The sequence below is a fragment of the Capsaspora owczarzaki genome, assembly GCF_000151315.2.
Source record: "Capsaspora owczarzaki ATCC 30864 unplaced genomic scaffold supercont2.2, whole genome shotgun sequence".
NCBI classification, from domain to species: Eukaryota; class Filasterea; order Ministeriida; family Capsasporidae; genus Capsaspora; species Capsaspora owczarzaki.
Window position 1 is genome coordinate 15,774 of NW_011887293.1, and position 17,764 is coordinate 33,537.

Sequence of the window (17,764 nt, forward strand, 5' to 3'; positions counted from 1 at the left end):
TGCAGGTGAAACGGCAACTGAACCTGTTCAAGTGGTATTTTTGGAAGTCATGGCGTCAACGTGTCAATGGTGTGTTTGTTTCGTTTGTCCAGCTTCATCATGACGACGATAACTCGACATGTTGAGACACAGTTGATGTTCGTGGACGTGTTTGGTTTTTCGTTCGGTTGTTTCGGTGCTGTTTGGGAGCCTTCCTCTTCTTTTCTGGCTGCACTCCAGAGCAGTTCATTCTTTTTTTTTTTTTTTTTTTTTTTTTTCTGAGGCGTTTTGCTTGGTCAACCTCACCCTCGTTTGCTCCCCAACGCAACGCAACGGAGGTGCGCTTGTGCTCTTGGGCTGCTCTGCCTGCATTGTGCTTGCGTGTGTGCGCGAGTGTGCGAGTGAGCACTCTTCCCCCTTTCCATAGCACGCCCAATGCTCGACTTGAGGCAATCTGCCGGTCGCGTCATGATGGTTTCGCTGGTGGTGATGATGATGATCATGCTGCTCGTGCTGCAGCCTGCGCATGGCCAACCGAGCACCGCCACCACCAGCACCAGCAGTCACTCTGCCGTGCACGCATCTCCGTCCCACGCGCTGCTCAGCCCTGACGCCGACGCAGTAGGAGCGGTCGTGCAGATCAACGTCTCGGACGCGAATCAGCTCCAGTCTGCAATCCAGCTCTATGCAAACCCAGCAACGCGCCTCGTCCTCGTCCTCACCCCACCCGCAGCCACCACAGCCACCACAGCCACCACAGCCACGCCCCCATCACTGGCACTGGCTGCGGCCGCTGGCACGATCGTCCTGCCCACGACCATAGCGATTCCACCCGGTTCGGCGGTCTGGATTCGCGGGAGCGTGCCACTCGGACCCGACGGCGCGGCTCCTGCCAGCAACAAGCCCACATTGGAAGATGCGCGAGACAGGCTCGGAGCCAGTGCTCGCAGCGCGTTTCAACAGCTCATCGCGCTGGTCTGCCAGGCGGGCGTCGGGTTTTCCGTTGAGCCATCTGCGCGCCTGTCAATACAAGGTAGCTCACTCACTGACAGGGAATCACAACAATTCGTCGTTTACATTTAAATGTCAATGATGGGGGAAGGCTGCGGTTTCAACATGATGGCATGGCATAGCATATTCACTCACTCGTTGTCGCTCGTTGTTTGACTTACACAGATGTGCAACTTGTCGGATGCGCAACTACTGCTGTGCAACTCAACAGGAGCTCCTCTGCGTTCTTCTCCAACGTTTCGTTTGCTGGTGAGTTTATTCCGGGTGCACGAACAAACTGTTCCTGGGTGATTGATTGTTTGTTGGTCTGTTCTTGGTTGTGTTTTTTTTGTTTTTTTTTTTTTGTTTGCTGCTGCTCGCTTGGTGATTCTCATTCCAGACAATGGACAAGCATCTCTCGGCCAAGCCCCATCGAGCAGCGCGCCACTTGTATCGTCGTGCGTGCAGGGCTCTGACAACACCACGAGCAGCTTTTCCAACTGCTACTTTTTGGAAAACGGCAGCGGGTCGTTCGGCAGCGTTGGTTTGCTTGGTCCTTCATCAAGCACCTTTAGTGATTGCGTATTTGCAGGTACGATCCCGATGGCGCAAGCTTTGCTGTCGACTCCGTTCCCCCTTTTTGTTGAATTCTGTCTCCTACGCTTTTGGCAGACAATCTCGCGATCGCTGCACAACTTTGCCTTCAATCCGATGACACACTGTCTGCGAGCAATCCGATTCGTCTGGTCTTGGACCGAGTCATTGTGGCCAACAATTCAGCCGGCGATGAATTTGGCACATCCGGTCGCGCAGCCGGGTTCTTGCTCGCCAGAGGAGCCGCTGTCGTTGCCATGGCCTCGTGCTTCTTTCTCCACAACAGTGGCTTTTCCGCTGGAGTGATTGACTTTGATCCTCAGCGAAACAGCGACAGTGCTCTTATCGCGACTAGGTGCACATTTTCCGGTACGAGACGATTTTCAGGGATGTTGTATTGATTGTTGGCTCACCTCTCTTGTCACGTCATGATTCACTTTCTCCGCGCCATCGCCATCGTCATCGCCTCCTCCTCCTCCTCCTCCTCCTCCTCCTCCTCCTCCTCCTCCTCCTCCTCCTCTTCCAAAGAAAATGACTGCCTCTCTCCCTCGGGGGACAACTACGCCTCTGGCGTTCTGAATGCGAGAAACTCGGGGACCGCCATCTTTCAGAACTGTACCTTTGATAACAATTGGACTTCTGGGAATGGTGCTGTTGCGATGGTGGCACAAAACTTTCAATTAGTCATCGAGCATTGTATTTGCGACAACAACACTGCATCCGGATACGGTGGTTGCTTTGCCATCACGGACGCTGCATCGCTGGAAATGACCTCCAGCCTGCTCAGTGGTACGCGACACGATGCGCCTCGTCACGCTGCTTTTCTTTGCTTGTTTCTCCACTTCAGTGTCGTCTCACATTGCTCACCCCGCTCGTGTTAGACAATCGTGCTGTTTTCGGCGGTGCTGTTGCTTCCCTCGGTGAGCAAGCGACTGTCGCCGTCCTGAACTCGCTTTTTCTCAACAATTCTGCCATTTCGGGCGGCGCCATCATTTTGGAAAACGGTGCGGCAAACGTGTCGCAGTGTACCTTTCTGGCTGACTCTGCCTTGTCTGGCGGAGTGGCTGCTCTTAGCGGATTTTCTGCGCTACTTTTCAATGGATGTGTTGTTTCCGAGTGCAAAGCTTCCGGTGTTGGGGGTGTTGTTCATCTGACCCAGACATCATTCATTGACATTTCCGACAGCTCGTTTACCAGTACGTGCTTCATGTGTTGTCCCGAGTCGCCTTGCTTCGTGTTGTCCCGGGTCGCCTTGCTTCTTGCATGTTGCTGTTGGCCGAACAACTGCATATCGTGCCGTGACTTGCCAATCTCACTCTCAGTTGGTTGGTTTTACATCTCTCTACAGACAATTTTGCTGCATCCGGTGGCGTCGTGTCCTCCACCGACGCGTCGTCGGTCGTGGTTTCGAATTGCAACATGACCCTCAACTATGCGGTTGTTTCGGGAGGAGTTGCTGTCGTTGACACGTTTGGCCAGCTCCGATTTCAAGAATCAAGGCTGACAGCCAACTATGCTTTGACCGGAGCGGGTGGCGTGGTGTATGCCCGCAGCGCCGCGTCCGTTGTGTTTTTCGACTGTGAGATTACAGGTAACGTTCCCGAAAGGTTGAACCTTCCTGTTCCCTTTCTTTCAATGCGTGCTGCTTTGACTGTCGACACGCTTTCTCACTGGTGCGCTCCAACTCTCATTTGTTTTTCCACTTGCGCTCTCACATCCAACACAACCCTCTGTAGAAAACTTTGCCCCGCTTGCCGGCGTCGTCTACCTCGATGATTGTGCAAATCTCGCCATGCTCAATGTGACAGCCCACCAGAACATGGCGGTGACGTCTGGCGGTGTCTTTGCGTCGTCTGGCGTGACTGCAGAGACGTATGCAGGTCGAAACCCTGTCGCCCAGAGCGTAGCCGACCTCACAAAGCTACTCGACCCGCTGCTTTTGCAGCTTGGCGTCCAACCCAATCTGCAGCCGCGCGACTTTGTCACCGTCAGCCTGAACTCGAGCGTCTTTACAGACAACGTGGCTCAGACGGGTGATGGTGGTGTCGGCTGTGCGTACATGGGAGACTTGCAGGTCGCTCAAAGCGCCTTTTCCGGCAACCGGGCACTTGTGGGGAGCGGTGGGGCGCTCGTATTTGACGACGCTAGAGGCAACACCTTGCCTACCAAGCCTGGTTTAACCTTTCAGCTCGAGTCATCCGAGTTTAGCGCCAACCAAGCCTCCGAAAGCGGCGGTGCAATGCTGTTGACCAGCTCATTGTCGTTGCCAGCTGCGGCAGTTCTCATTTCCGGATGCATCTTCCAAGACAATGCGGCTCGGCGTGGCGGCGCTTGCTTTTCAAATGCTGTGTCGTTTGTTGACATTGTTGCGAATGGCAGCACGAGCTCCAACAACACGGCGAGTTTGTATGGAGCGAGCATCGCCACGTTCTGCACCCATGCACCCTTCCTAGCCAGCAACCCCGTCTCCATTTTTTCGGGTGGCAGTGTTTCGGTATGTCGCTGGACTCTGGTGAAGGGGGGGGGGCGAATGCGTGCCACATGTGTGACCAACTGAGTTTTGTTTTGTGTTTGATGGGTTTGTTTTTTTGTTTGTTTTTTTTTTTGTTTGTTTGTTTTTTTTTTTTTTTTTTTGTTTCTTTTTTTCTTTTTTTTTCTTTTTGGCTGGTTTCGCCCCTTTGTCGATGCTTGTTTTGTTTTGTTTCCTCTTGTGCAGGTTGGTGGTGTGCGACTGCTCGATGGCTTGAATCAACTTGTGCAGTTTGACACGGCTGCCTACGTGTCCTTGCGGTTGTTTGACGCAGCGGGTGACGTGACTGATTCGGCCATCGTAAGCAGAAGCAAACGTTCAAACAAAAGCGACTTTTGTCCATTCTGACAGGCTAACCCTGTCTGCTTGTTCTGTTTGGCTTTAGGCTGTTGGAATCGCCTCCGTTGTCCCAAAACAAGGGACGGCCGACATTCCGGAAGTTAAAGTGTTCGGCCATCCAGGCAGCTACGCGCTCGTCCCGACGCTGTTCGATGGCACAACAACAAGCGTGTTTTTGGAGAATGCGCTGCCCGTTACCATCGCTGCTTGTCCGTCGGATCATTTGCTAATCTGGGACGACTTGACCATGTTCTCACACTGCGTCGCCGGTACGTTCGTTTTCTTCAACTTTTGGTGATTGATCTATTCGGGAGGGCGCATGCCTTTTTTGTTATGAATGAACAACAAGGATGGTTCGAGACTCACGGTATGCAACTGAATTAGAGGAATCGGCCAACAAAGTGCTCTCCATTGTCTTGAGCGTCATTGCGGGCTGGCTTATTCTCGGTATTTTCGGGTGTCTTATCGTGGTTCATCGATGTAATGATCACAAGATCATTCTGATTGCAGGAGAAACGGTATGAGTTTGCTTTCGGCGGGACTTTTGAGTTGGCTTGGTTTTTGCGGTTTTGTGATAACTCCAAAAGGCGTTGGGCATGCAAATATCATCTCACCACGTCCTTTGCTGGTTTGGTGCCTTAATTTGATCTGTTGGAATTGATTCCCGTGCAGTGGTGTCAACTGCTTGGGCTGGCAAGCGCCTTGTGCTTCTTGCAACTATTCTTCCGGCTCCAGAATCGACCATCGGACGCACTATGTGGCGTCATTCTTTGGAGCGGGCACCTTGCATATGTTCTGGGATTATCGTACGATCGATCGCTGCTGCTGTGTACAGTGTGCCTGAGCGTGCTTGAAATCTCTACTTACAGTCGTTCTGCTTTGTTTGTTTGTTTGTTTGTTTGTTTGTTTGTTTGTTTGTTTGTTTGTTTGTTTGTTTGTTTGTTTGTTTGTTTGTTTGTTTGTTTGTTTGTTTGTTTGTTTGTTTGTTTGTTTGTTTGTTTGTTTGTTTGTTTGTTTGTTTGTTTGTTGGCTTGTTTGTTTGATTGTTTGTTTGTTTGTTTGTTTGTTTGTTTGTTTGTTTGTTTGTTTGTTTGTTTGTTTGTTTGTTTGTTTGGTTTGATTCCTCAGAACTATTGCAAGCAAACTGGCCTTTTCGAAACCACGCTCGTTCTCGACCGCACGGAATTTTGAACTGCGTGTGAACACTGTTGATATGATTCGGATTGTTGGTGGCTCCGTCCTTACTTGTCTAGTGAGTAGTGCGAGCACTGCCGACTCCGACCCGTAGCCTGTTTCAACCAACTCATTGACGATCGATCTGAACTTTTAGACTCTTCTTGCAATCTGGACCGCCGTCTATCCATCGACCGCTGAAATTGCATACATTACAGCCAACACTGTCACGTTTGAATGCGCGTTCGGACACGCGGCTTTTTCGTGGACAATGTATGCGCTCGAGGTACGTGAGATTGGCTGCTGCTTGTTTTTTTGTTTGTTGGTTTGTTTGTTTGTTTGTTTGTGTGGGGGGGGGGGGTTGAGACCTTGACGACTCAAATCGCGTACATACCCCTGTCTGTCTGTCTGTAGATATGCCTGCTGTTGGCGTGCTCCTTCTTGAGCCTTCGTTTGCGCAGCATCATGACCCTTTACGACGACGGCCGATATCTGCTGGCAGCTCTGAGGTCTACAACCACCATTGCTGCTGCTGGCTGGATTGTTTCAGTCATTTTTGGCGATCAATTGTCCGTCAGCACCGTTCGTGCGATCGAGTCGGTGTGCTTCTTGGCCGCCGGGGCTTTACTTGTGGGGTATATATTGGGTCCCAAAATGCATTCCATCCACGCTCGTAAGGTTTTGTCTTTTGCACGTTGCAAGCGCTGATGAGATGGAGTCGCCCTTGACTTGACTTGACTTGACTTGACTGGGGGGGGCCTGATTTTGTTCAATGCTTGTGGAAACACCCGTTTTGCTCATTAGGCTCCTGGAAGACGAGCGGTGCAGGACGCGAAGCTGTAATCTGCTACACGTTCGAAGATCGCGCATTCATGAAAAAGCTTGGCGCCGGACTGGCTCACTATGGCATTGACGCGTGGTTTGATGAAATGCGACTCGAGGTACGTGCTGTTTTGCGGTCGAGGAAAGAATCGACACGACCACCCCTGCAAAACTGTTGCTTTGTTCTTGATTTGCTCTGACGCATTTTGCTTGCTGGCTTGCTGTTGCCACTTGTTCGGGACAGGCGAGTGCATTTTGGCGAAAGGAAGTGGCACAAACCATCCAAGCATGCCGCGTGTTTATATTTATTGTGTCCCCACACTCAGTCACCTCCAACTACTGCCTGGAGGAAATCCAGTTCGCCTACGATCACGGGAAGGTCATCTTCCCAGTCATTAAAGACCGCAACTTTGATGACGAGATTGATCCAGGACTGGACATGCTTTTGAAGCGATTCCAGTGGATTTTCTTTGATGGTGTGGAGCAATCTGCCAAAGTTGGTGGCGATGACGAGCTTGCACCAACACCCGCTGCCGTCGAAAGTGCAGGTGATCGGACTTTGGCCACACCGACGTTTGACGAACAAGCGGCTCGACTGGCCAAGGCAATTGTCAAGCAGCTACAAGAGGTACGATGCTAGGTCGTTTGTTGATTTTTGTCTTTTTCTTCTTTTTTTGCGTTGTTGTTGTTGTTGTTGTTGTTGTTGTTGTTGTTGTTGTTGTTGTTGTTGTTGTTGTTGTTGTTGTTGTTGTTGTTGTTGTTGTTGTTGTTGTTGTTGTTGTTTCTGTCTCGAGTTTTTGATTTTCTCTGATTGGTGCTCACCGGCTTTTGTGTTGATTTTCTCTGCTTGGCGCTCATTCTTGTGCGTGAATGTTCCCTCGTATCTTTGCTGAAATTTGCCTTGCCCATTTTTTTTTTCATTTTGCTGGGTTTTCTTGTACCAGAGCGGATCTGCAATCTTGGACGCATCTGACCAGCAAGATCGCGATCTGGTCATGGTCGACATGACGGCTGGTGAGAAGCAAATGGCCGAGTACTTGGAAAGCACTGGTCAGCTGCGAACTTCGGCCACCGGCTCCACCACCGCCACCACCGCCACTACCGCCACCACCCACAGACCCCTCCATAGCCTTTTGAGCGCGATTCGCAGCCGGACCCGCGGGGCTGGCCACTCGCACGGCCATTCGATTGCGGCTGGCATCATGGCCGGCGGTAATTTGGGCAACTCGCTCGCCGCCAAGCTTAAACCCAAGGAGGTGTTCGTCTCTTGGGCGCATGCAGATGCAGAGTTTGTTCGCGAGCGCCTCTGGCCCGACCTGGAAGCGCGACAGCTGGACTGCTGGATTGACTTTTTGCAGCTGGAAGCTGGCGAGTTTTGGCGCAAAGCCATCGGAGCAGCCATCAAGCACTGCCGTGTTTGCCTGTTTGTACTGACGCCAACCTCTGTTCGGTCGCAGTACTGTCAAGAAGAGCTCCTGTATGCCTCCAAGTGCGGAAAACGCATCGTCGTGGTCATGGTCAAGCCCTGCAAAAAAGAGCTCGCTGACACGCTCGACGTCAAAGCGGTCATTGATGCGAGTGCCATTGTTGATTTTTCCGATTCAGACCTCTACCACATCAACGTGAACATGCTGTCGTCGCTGATCAGTGCGCAGCTCAACCTGAGCCAAGCGGCGCAAGCGAAACGGGAAGCCGGTACGGCCCCTGGCACGGCACCCGTTCGAGACAAGCGCGCGAGCTCGGTGGCTGTGACGACGATGCGCGCTCTCACCGCGAGAATGTCGCGCGGAGTAAGTCTGCAGCGCTCGACCGATTTGTCGTCGGACTCGTCCTCTGCAGAGGCCTTGTCCAGACCGCCTTCCTTGGGCCACTTGAACGGTGGGCTGAGCTCGAGCATCGACCCCATTGCTGAAGTTGACAGTGAGTACGATCTCGTCAACCCAGACACAATTTCCATGATGAGCTTTGAGGAAATTGGCGATTTGGACGACTTTGGTGTCGCGCTGGCCGAGGCTCGAAATGCAAGTGCTCCCGCAAAGCCTTCGCAGTCACGTTGGCGGTGGCCGCTTCACTTGTTTGGCAAGCCGAACACGACGCGAAGCAACATTTCTGCAACACGGTCGGCCTCCTTGCCCTCCGCTCGACCGACCGGCAACGTAGCAGCAGATCCCGGCACATTACCTGTTGCCTTTGCTCATTCCGTTCCAGCGGGTGACCCAGCGTGGCTTGAGATGACCAGCATTGAAACGTCCATTTAGAAGTGGATTTGCCTCCTCTATTCCCGATGCGCTCTTGATTTGACAAGGTTAATATTGTACTTGTATGTAATTTTAAGACATTGTTGGAATTGAACTGAGAACAGAAGCCGAAGTTGAAAGATTGGGAAACGTTTCAAAAAAAAAAAAATGAACGTGTTTAAACAAACAAAAAAAAAAAAAAAAAAAAACCTCGCACCCACCCTTCATGACATGCCTGCATCGGTCGACGTCGCCAAATTCAGTCTTTGGTTTTTGTGCAATCAACGTTGTGATGTGTGTTGGGACCGATGTGGGACTCGCGGCCAAAAAAAAAAAAAAAAAAAATCCCCGAAAGAGCAAAATACGGTAAGCAAGATTCGAACTTGCGAGGGTTTCCCCACCACAGCCTAAATGTGACCGATTAACCACTATCGTATTACCGAGCGCGAGGCCGGGCAAAATGAACTTCAGTCCAGGTGCTCTAGTTTGGATCAACCACCCTGTTCTACCAACCATATGGAATGGGAGGAACTGGTGTATTGAATGCACTCGAGCGAGCTGGTCGCGAAGGCTTGTGGTTGACAACAGTTCGCAACCAAAAGTGCGGGCCCGTTTTAGGTTTTTGGTTTTCGGTTTTGACGTTTGACGGCCTGATCCTGAGCGAACTGGAGCATGCATGGCTTTCGGAATAGAGTAGAGTGCGAGCAAGCTGGGGTGATGCTAGGGATGGAAGAGAGCTTGCGTGTCGACAATTCGAACTGCGGTTTGCGAGACACTTGAACGGTGCGCGACGTGTTGCTCCTAGCCCTGTCGAGTCTGGAGCATCGTAGCTCGACTGAAATTCACTTCTCATCAATTAGAATCTAAAATCAAGTTCGTCCAGCTGGAGAAGGGAGCCGGTGATTTTTCCGTAAAATTTTTCATTCTTTTCGCGTTTTGCCAGGTAATTGTTTCAAGCGCCTGTGCATCATTTGAACGACAGTACCCGACGAATATTCGGATCGAATATTAATATTCGATCCGAACGTATGACATCCAGAGTCTCATGAAATTTTATGGTCTTTCATAAATCACGGCGTTGGCTGGTTGGAAAGTTGATGATTGAGCCCATCGCACATTTGGTCATCGTCCTCCGCATCAGGTCCTGGGGATAGCTGCTGATCTTTCAGAGCATCTACTCATCAACAATGATATTTGCAGTTGCTTTTAGTTATCAAGGGATGTATTCTCGAGGGAGCGGACCATGCTATGAGCAGTCAAAGTCATGGCGATAGCGAGAGCAACAATCGCTCGTCCTGACAACTAAGCTGTCGCGCTTTTCCGGTTCCAAGCAAACTTTCCACTTGAATCATGAAGGATTTTGAAGGCATTCAATGAGATTCGCGAGCAAACCCGCGGCACGCTGGTGTTTTCGGCTGGGATCGACTTTCGTTTTGGGAACCGAAAAACCCGAAACGATGCGGTCGCCGCACTGTCCAGGTGACGAGGCTCTTGCTGGTACTTTGTTTAGGGAATGCAGTCGGGGGAAATAACGAGCTCTAGCTGAAAACCCAAACGAGAGGAAGGCTATCGCGAACGATCGGTGAAGAAAGTTTCGAATCGCTCGATTGATTCACGCCTGAATCACTCTCCTCATTGTTGTTGACCGCCAACTCTCCTGACTTGAGCAAAATTTGTGTCGACGAAAAACAACATGTTGCTTGACGAAAGAAACAAGTCAACAATGCTGTCGTGGCGAACGTTCGTTCGATCGACGTCCCTTCAATGTCGTTCGTGGTTCTCGCCTCCGTCCGCTTCCAGTTCTCTCTCTCTCTCTCTCTTTTTTCCAGTTCTCTCTCTCTCTCTCTCTTTTTTGTCCTTTTATTTTAATTTTGATTCATTCTTCTTTTCTTTTTTTTTTTCTTGCTTTTGTTGAATTGGCATCTCAACAATGCTTTCAAGTCGCCGCGGCACAACGATCGATGAGGAGAGCGCAGCCGACTTGCGTTTGACTGAGAGTACGTTAGCGCTTCCCATACGCGGTGGCACTGCGCTCTGCTCGTTGCAATCGGCCCGCATGTCCTGCCTTCGTTCTCTCTCTCTCTCTCTCTCTCTCTCTCTCTCTCTCTCTCTCTCTCTCTCTCTCTCTCTCTCTCTCTCTCTCTCTCTCTCTCTCTCTCTCTCTTTCTCCTCGCCTTCAACACCGCCCTGCCTCTCGACCTGGAAGCCTGGGGACGGCTCGGTGGGCAGAGAGATCTCGCCCTTTCTTTTTTTTCGCCACTCATCCTGCTCCTTGTCTCCACTCACCCTTCACTCCAACTCCAACTCCCACGCTGACAGAGTTCGAAAAGGCAAACTGCCTCTTCCCAGCAGAAGTCAAGCTCATTCTCGAGGACCGCAAGAACGCTCACACAAACCCCGAGTCCGAGCTCAGCCGCATCCCCATCACAAAGTAAGCCATTCATTGCCACACACAACACACACACACTCACCTACGAAGCTAATCCTAAATGCGGTCTGATCGTCGTCGTTGCGCCTTCAACCGCTTGCGGCTTGTGCAATCCCTCTACTCACCTCCCGCCCATTCGCATCGCGTCGCTCGGCAGCACACTCGAGAAGACTCTCGCCTATGTACAGGCGTTCCCACAGTATAAGAACACCGAAACAGCGCGCGAGGTTCGAAAGTAAGTGGTCCCGCCATGCAGCACCCTCCCTTCTGTGTGCAAATGTCCATGCACGATTTCTCACCTGTTGCAAAATGTCCCAAACCAGCAAACTCGAGCGCTTTGAAAAATTCCGACAGTTCGAAATTGCGGCACTAGCGAGCTTGTGTCCAGAGCAGGCAGAAGAAGCCAAGGCATTGGTACCAAGGCAAGTTCTCATTTTGTGTCATTTTGTGTGCTCAAATGCCCTGCTCACCACCAATCTTGGCCCCCCCCTTTTTTTGCAGCATTTCTGGTTTGATTTCAGATGAAGAGTTGCAGAATGTTTTGGACGAGCTCAACTCGATGAAGGATACGCAGATGTAGAGCATGACCCCCCCCAAAAAAAAGCAAACAAAAAAAAGAACTTTCATACAGTAGCTTCCACTTCCCTCCCTTCAAAAACAGGCTGAATTGATATCTCATTGAAACCTAACAATTTACTAAAGAAGGGTCGATAGAGACCAGCATGCGCAGGGCGACGACAATCTTTGCAACACAGAGAATCACAACAAAAATCACATTATCGCAATGCTCTTCGCACAATCATTGCAGTGCACAAGACAAGCGATGCTGCTGCCAGCCTGAACCCCCACCGACGCCCGGAATTCGATGGAGGTGGAATACTGAGCAGCTCTGCAACATCAATCTGGCCATTGTTCCAGTGCTTTTCGATGCCGGCAACATGGCCAATTCCAACGACAGCCACCACACGGCGAGCCCCGACCGAGCGCAGACAGCTGGTCAAGTACTGATCACGCTCGTCAATCAACACAGTGGCAAGTGAAGGGACTTCGGCCGCGAGCTCCTCCATGACCTGAGCGAGCATGGCTTTCGACTTGTACTTTTCGACTTCTTCTTTCGTGAAAGTTGGTCCGCTGAACAGCGCCTGGTAGAGCAATCGAGTCTGTGTGGAATTTGAAGGGGGGGGGGGAAAGAACAAAGGCAGATGAGTTTGTATTGGTGAGCGGCTTTTCCCCACCAACAAACTAGAACAAATCCAACAGCTTTTGATTTTGGTTTACCATGTCCCAGGCCGAGAGAGCAGCGAATGCTCGTGCAATGGTGATGCTAATTGGCCGGTCTCCCAACACGATGCGACAGCCGGGTATTTGCCGTGCTTCCGCGAGCGCAGCGCGGAACTCTCCGCCCGCGACCAGTTGCAGATCGTGCGACAGTTTGGAGGAGAATGAAGCAAAGATCAACTTGAGAACGGCCATGACTCCACCCTGTGCGTGGGCCAGCACAATGCGTGAGAACAGAAGTTTCACAATCAGATTGGCAAAGGTTTTTCGAACCTACCGTTCGAGTTGCAGCGACTGCATTTTTAAGATTAAATTCCACAACTGGCATATTGGCCGTGTTTGCAGGAGGCGCGAGCACTTGCACTCGGTCCCTGCACAGCTCGAGCACAACCGTGTCCGGTTGCACTTGACGAATGACCTGCGGCACCGAAAAAAAAAACAAAACAAACAAACAAACAAACGAAACAAACATAAACGAGGACACAGCAAGAAGGGGTTGATCAAGTCAGCACCAAATAGTCAAAAAGGGTATGACGAGCCTTCGCTAACAAAATAAAACCTCAAAGCGCGATGCATCAAAAAGTCATGTTCTGAGAAACTGCCACCCGTCCAACCCACTTTCTTTGGTTGGAGTGCACAAGGTGTGCTCTCACAGAGAGTGGAGATGAAGCCCCTTTTATCATAATCCTCGGAACATTGCTCAAGCTTGACTTACGCTTGTAACATCGTCGCAGCTGGCCGTACTAAAGTGAGCGGTGCCGACAATGTACACGTCGATGCCCGGCAGTTCAGAGCACGCGTCCGAGCACTGACCAGGCTCATCATGCCCATGGCTCTGATGCTGCTGATTCTGAGCATGGCTCTGATGATGATGATGATGATGACGATGATGATGGCTGTGAATGGATGTCAGGTTGGCAACGTCCTCCTGCGCTGGCTCTGGTCCGACCACAAAGCTCGAGACTGCGACCACGTCTGCGAGTGCACGAGTGCTGCCGTGGCTGTCATCACTTGTTCCACTGGCAATAGTGGTGTTGCTGTGACTATGGCTATGGCTATGGCTGTGGCTGTGGCTATGGCTGTGGTTGTGGCTGGCGTGAGAGGTCGTCCGCACCAGATAGACCACTGTCGTCGGCAGTTCAACCGCAGCAGCAGTCGCAGCAGCAGTCGCCGCACCATCACCACCGCCACCAGCACTGCTCATTGTCGCTTCGTTGTGCGCGCGTCGATGCACTCAAAAACACGCTCGACTATGTCTTGGCTTTGAATGGAGCTTCAAAACAACAACAACAACAACAAGAAAAAAAAAAAAACAACAAAAAACCAGAGTTGTGCCCAAAACCGCACAAAGCAGACAAATAGAATAGGAGGAGTGATGCGATGGTGCAATGTAGATCTAATGATGATCCTGAATGAAAGTGAGTGAGTGAGGCAATCTGGGATGAATGGATCGGAGTGGCGATGAACCAAGGCACGAGGCAGTCAGCGATACAGCGGGAAGACAGGGAGAAGTAGAAGTAGAAGTCGAAGAGCGGCAGAACTCAGAATCACAGTCTCACAGCGTCCTGCAACAACCTCATCAGAGCGAGAGAGAGAGAGAGAGAGAGAGAGCTGCTGCAATGTATTGCATCGACTGATAACCATAACACAAATCCACCCAGCTCATTCAGACTCTGAGCAAAATGGGCATCCACCACCCAGTCCAACGCGCCCAGGCATCCAAAACCAAACAGGATTACGTCACCACCTTCCCGTTCCTTCTTCTTCTTCTTCTTCATCTTCTTCTTCTTCTTGTCATTGCTATTGTTTCGCGTTCCAGTCCAAGAACATTCTCACTTCTCAGATTCTCACTCTCCAAATTCTCCAATCTTCTTACTCCCACATCTCGTCCCCGCCAACCTTCCGCCTCCGTTTCTTTTTTGCTTTTCCAACAATGTGGGTCAAGCCGACCGAGCTGCTTCTGAGCAACCCGCTGTGGTCGACGCTCTACCGCAACAAGTTCTACGTGACGCAGAAGCGCCGCGGCTTTGGCTCGACGGGACTGTCTGCGCGGATTGTCGGGACGCTGGACAGCGTGTTTGTCGAGTCGCGCCCGGCACCGTTCCGCATCCTGCTCCAGACGGCAGACTCGGACGTCTCCTTTGTCATTGCCACCGCAGAGACGCAGGAGGAGATTGAGCAGGACTGGGACTGGCTCATGCAGCATCTCTACGAGTCGCTCGCCACATTCGACGACGTCCGCGACGCCCGCGAGTTTGTCCGCACCAAGGTAACTCCTCACCTGAACCATCGAGTCCGTCAATGTGGGGAGTGGAAGTTGGGGGGCGGAGGGGGGGGGTTCGCGTTCGGTTGTCGACCAGCAGTGCAATTTTGAAACGTACTGCAGTGCTGAGGTCGGCGTTCAGCAAAAACCAACTCTCTCATTCACCAGAGAGCGATAAAGAGACAGAGAGACAGAGAGACAGAGACAGAGACAGAGAGACAGAGAGTCGTTCGCCAGTGCCTCGAAAACGATCCAATGCGAGACGGAACACAAGAGCATCCATTCGTTGATTTTTTGTGGGTTGTCTCGCGTGTGAGCTCACAATTTTTTTGGCTTTGTTCGCTGGTGGCCACTTGTCCATTTTAGTATTCCACGCCTAACCGTGTCGGAAACGGTGCGTACCCATCGATGGGAGCAGCATTTTCTCGAGTTCGGAAGAGGCGCTTGTGCGTACCGCACGCCGCAAGAGCACGATCTCATTGTGCAGGGCATTCCAGACGGTCTTCGAGCCGAACTCTGGCTTCTCTTCTCTGGAGCCTTGTACGACATGAACCTTTGTGCGGGTCAATACCAAGAATTGTTGCGACGCAACCACGGCAAGCAGTCTCTCGCCACGGAAGAAATCGAGCGCGACCTGTACCGGTATGGCTGTATGCGCATGAAAACTTTGTGTGCCCGTCTCCCATCCTCACTCTCCCTCCCCCCTTGATTTGAATCCTCCTTCATGCAGTTCTCTTCCTGAGCATCCAGCCTACCAATCGCCGCGAGGTATTGCAGCACTTCGCCGCGTTCTCACCGCTTACTCGTGGCGAAATCCTTCCATCGGATACTGCCAAGCAATGAACATTGTGACGTCCGTGTTTCTGCTCTACATGAGCGAGGAGGAGGCGTTCTGGTTGCTCTGTGCCCTCTGTGAAAAGCTGCTTCCTGATTATTACTCGACTCGCGTCGTCGGAGCGTTGATCGACCAAGGTGAGGAGGTCGGGGGGGGGGAGGGCCGTTCCATGGCAATGAATTTGGTTGGTGGTGCCACTTGTGTTTTCTCAACTGCTGCTCTTCTTCTTGGACCTTCTGCAGGGGTCTTTGAGCAGCTCATGTCGGAACACGTGCCCGAGGTTTTCAACCACCTGTCCGACCTGGGTATTGTCTCCATGGTCGGCATCAGTTGGTTTTTGACTCTCTTCTTGTCACCCATGAACCACAAGTGCGCGGCACACGTGGTCGACTGCTTCTTGTGGGAAGGCCCAAAGGTCCTGTTCCAAGTCGGTCTCACCGTGTTGCACTTGAACCGCGACGCGCTTTTGGCTGCTCAAGACGACGGGGAGGCCATGGATATTTTGACCGCGTTTATGAAGGCTGTCGAACTTAGTTCCACTGCTGATGGGCCCGCGGCCGAGGCTTCTGCAGAGCCGAGTGTCGGTGCCTCCCCCAAGCACTCCCCACAGACGGAGCCGACTGAAGTCGAGGACGACCTGGTATTGATCGACAAGCAGCCTAGTTCCTCCGGTGCTGATGCGGATGTCGAGGAACCGGAATCTCCGGGCGAGTTTGTCGATCGTATCAAGCCTGTGGCATCCGTTGTCAACATTCGCAAGCTCATCAAAGAGAGCTACGAGCGGTTTGGCTTCTTGTCGTCCAAGAGCGTCGAGTCCTTGCGTAATGCTCAACGCGTGAAAGTTGTCCAGGGCTTTGAGGATGCCTCCAAGCGCTCCATGCTTCGCAGCGTTGAAGGCATCTCAAAGTAAGTATCTTTTCCCCCCATTTTCTTTTGTCGGGTGCTGCATGAGTCACACCCAAAGCACCCATAATTGATTGCGCTTATTTTGTGGTTTCTCACTTTGATTTCGTTGCCTTCCCCCCCCCTCCTCCGCCTCCCGGCATACTCTTCCACACTTTGTACTCTGATCAAATCCAGGTTTACCCAAGAACACCTTGATGTCTTGTATCGCGACTTCCAAGAAGTTCGCCTTCGTGGAGGTTCGCTGATTGTGAATATGGGTGCAAATTGGCGCCGTCCTTTGATCGACAGCATGCAGTTCCGGACGCTCTTCTTCCGGCATTCTCCGTGGGGAAAAGGCGTCGAGCGAGCGGCCGTTTCTGACAAAGTGTTTGCCTATTTGGACGGAGACCGGGATGGCAAGGTTGACTTTCAGGAAATTGTGTACTGCCTGGGCATTCTTTGCTGCTCCGACCTCAACACGCGCTTGGAGTTTCTCTTCCGCATCAGCGGCGACTTGTCCCTTCCTCGCAAAGCCATCGTTCCCGTGGTCGCTACGCCCCACGACAAGAACAAGCACTCCGCGCGGTCCATGTCCACCGCGAGCACCACCAACACTTTGTCACCGACCTCTGCTGGTGCTGCGCCACTGGATCCGACGACGACCGCAACGCCTCCCGATGCACTCAGTTCTTCCAGCTCCATCGATGCCGCAAGTAGCTCAAGCGACCCGCTGCCGTCTGCTTCGCGCTCCTTCTCGTTTGCTCGCGTGTCCATGGGCACCGACCTCCGCGACTTTCGCGGGGAAATGTGGCAACGACTCAGCATGCTTCAGTTCTTTGGGCTGTGGCGCTTCCTCTACGCCATCTACCACGGGACCCAGTTTGAGGTCGAGTTCTTCCCCGCCATCACTGAGGTTGGCAAGATTGCCATCACGCTCGGCAAGGAGGAGATGGCAATCGAGGCTGCGTCGCGGTCTCGCTCCAACTCGACAAATCCGGACGCGTCCAGTAGCGATGGTACGCCTGCAGCAGCTGCAGGCTCGACCCTTGCGGGCTCCCAAACTGCCTTCAGTGCTGTTGTGGGAGACGTCGCTCCCGACAACGAAGATGGCCTCGGGAACGGCCCCGTGACTTTGCTTCCTGCTGCTGTCGACCCTGGCATGATCAAGACCAGCTATGCGCGCACGACCTCTTCGCTTGCAGCAGCAGCAAACGCTGTGATTGCGGCGTCGGCGCGAGTCACCCCGTCTGGCCTTGTCATGACTCTCGATCTCTTCCGTGCTGCCCTTCTCACTCAACAGTCGCTGATCAACGCTCTGGAGTCGAGTTTCCTGATTGAAAAGCAGACAGAGGTCAAGGTCTCCTAGATGGTCGTTTTTCCTTCTCTCCATCCATCCAAACGTCTCGCAGGT

General features: G+C 52.0%; 4 protein-coding genes across 4 annotated transcripts; 3 read left to right on the plus strand and 1 right to left on the minus strand.

The window, feature by feature from the left end:
• Positions 1–307: 307 nt before the first annotated feature.
• On the plus strand, positions 308–8,797 carry CAOG_08484 (hypothetical protein). Its single transcript, XM_011271764.1, has 18 exons — positions 308–1,012; positions 1,156–1,239; positions 1,370–1,561; positions 1,642–1,932; positions 2,092–2,352; positions 2,445–2,759; positions 2,912–3,154; positions 3,300–4,057; positions 4,280–4,393; positions 4,479–4,701; positions 4,817–4,950; positions 5,105–5,238; positions 5,561–5,684; positions 5,763–5,891; positions 6,020–6,278; positions 6,410–6,546; positions 6,672–7,055; positions 7,372–8,797. Exons 1-18 carry the CDS (start codon positions 415–417, stop codon positions 8,683–8,685), a joined length of 5,694 nt encoding a protein of 1,897 aa, XP_011270066.1. The 5' UTR covers positions 308–414; the 3' UTR covers positions 8,686–8,797.
• A 1,697-nt stretch (positions 8,798–10,494) lies between these two features.
• CAOG_01191 (hypothetical protein) lies at positions 10,495–11,760 on the plus strand. Its single transcript, XM_004349638.2, has 5 exons — positions 10,495–10,661; positions 10,984–11,095; positions 11,250–11,327; positions 11,416–11,514; positions 11,594–11,760. The coding sequence occupies exons 1-5, from the start codon at positions 10,595–10,597 to the stop codon at positions 11,670–11,672; spliced, it is 435 nt and encodes a 144-aa protein (XP_004349688.2). The 5' UTR covers positions 10,495–10,594; the 3' UTR covers positions 11,673–11,760.
• CAOG_01192 (hypothetical protein) lies at positions 11,753–13,782 on the minus strand. Its single transcript, XM_004349639.2, has 4 exons — positions 13,086–13,782; positions 12,648–12,788; positions 12,371–12,574; positions 11,753–12,252 (listed from the first exon to the last, which is right to left on the minus strand). Exons 1-4 carry the CDS (start codon positions 13,572–13,574, stop codon positions 11,869–11,871), a joined length of 1,218 nt encoding a protein of 405 aa, XP_004349689.1. The 5' UTR covers positions 13,575–13,782; the 3' UTR covers positions 11,753–11,868.
• Positions 13,783–14,303: 521 nt separating this feature from the next.
• CAOG_01193 (TBC1 domain family protein) lies at positions 14,304–17,719 on the plus strand (the record flags this gene model as incomplete). The annotated part of the gene is made up of 5 exons (XM_004349640.1): positions 14,304–14,639; positions 15,052–15,275; positions 15,364–15,605; positions 15,711–16,374; positions 16,549–17,719. The coding sequence occupies 5 exons, from the start codon at positions 14,304–14,306 to the stop codon at positions 17,717–17,719; spliced, it is 2,637 nt and encodes an 878-aa protein (XP_004349690.1).
• Between the last annotated feature and the right edge of the window lie 45 nt (positions 17,720–17,764).

Excerpts from the sequence above, each read along its gene's own strand:
- CAOG_08484 (XM_011271764.1), top strand. The coding sequence starts at position 415 with ATGCTCGACTTGAGGCAATCTGCCGGTCGCGTCATGATGGTTTCGCTG. Across the intron at positions 1,013-1,155 it reads TGCGCGCCTGTCAATACAAG|ATGTGCAACTTGTCGGATGC; the intron begins GTAGCTCACTCA and ends TGACTTACACAG. Across the intron at positions 2,353-2,444 it reads GACCTCCAGCCTGCTCAGTG|ACAATCGTGCTGTTTTCGGC; the intron begins GTACGCGACACG and ends CGCTCGTGTTAG.
- CAOG_01191 (XM_004349638.2), top strand. The coding sequence starts at position 10,595 with ATGCTTTCAAGTCGCCGCGGCACAACGATCGATGAGGAGAGCGCAGCC. Across the intron at positions 10,662-10,983 it reads CGACTTGCGTTTGACTGAGA|AGTTCGAAAAGGCAAACTGC; the intron begins GTACGTTAGCGC and ends CCACGCTGACAG. Across the intron at positions 11,328-11,415 it reads ACAGCGCGCGAGGTTCGAAA|CAAACTCGAGCGCTTTGAAA; the intron begins GTAAGTGGTCCC and ends GTCCCAAACCAG.
- CAOG_01192 (XM_004349639.2), bottom strand. The coding sequence starts at position 13,574 with ATGAGCAGTGCTGGTGGCGGTGGTGATGGTGCGGCGACTGCTGCTGCG. Across the intron at positions 12,575-12,647 it reads CAGTCGCTGCAACTCGAACG|GGTGGAGTCATGGCCGTTCT; the intron begins GTAGGTTCGAAA and ends GCCCACGCACAG. Across the intron at positions 12,253-12,370 it reads CTCTCTCGGCCTGGGACATG|ACTCGATTGCTCTACCAGGC; the intron begins GTAAACCAAAAT and ends AATTCCACACAG.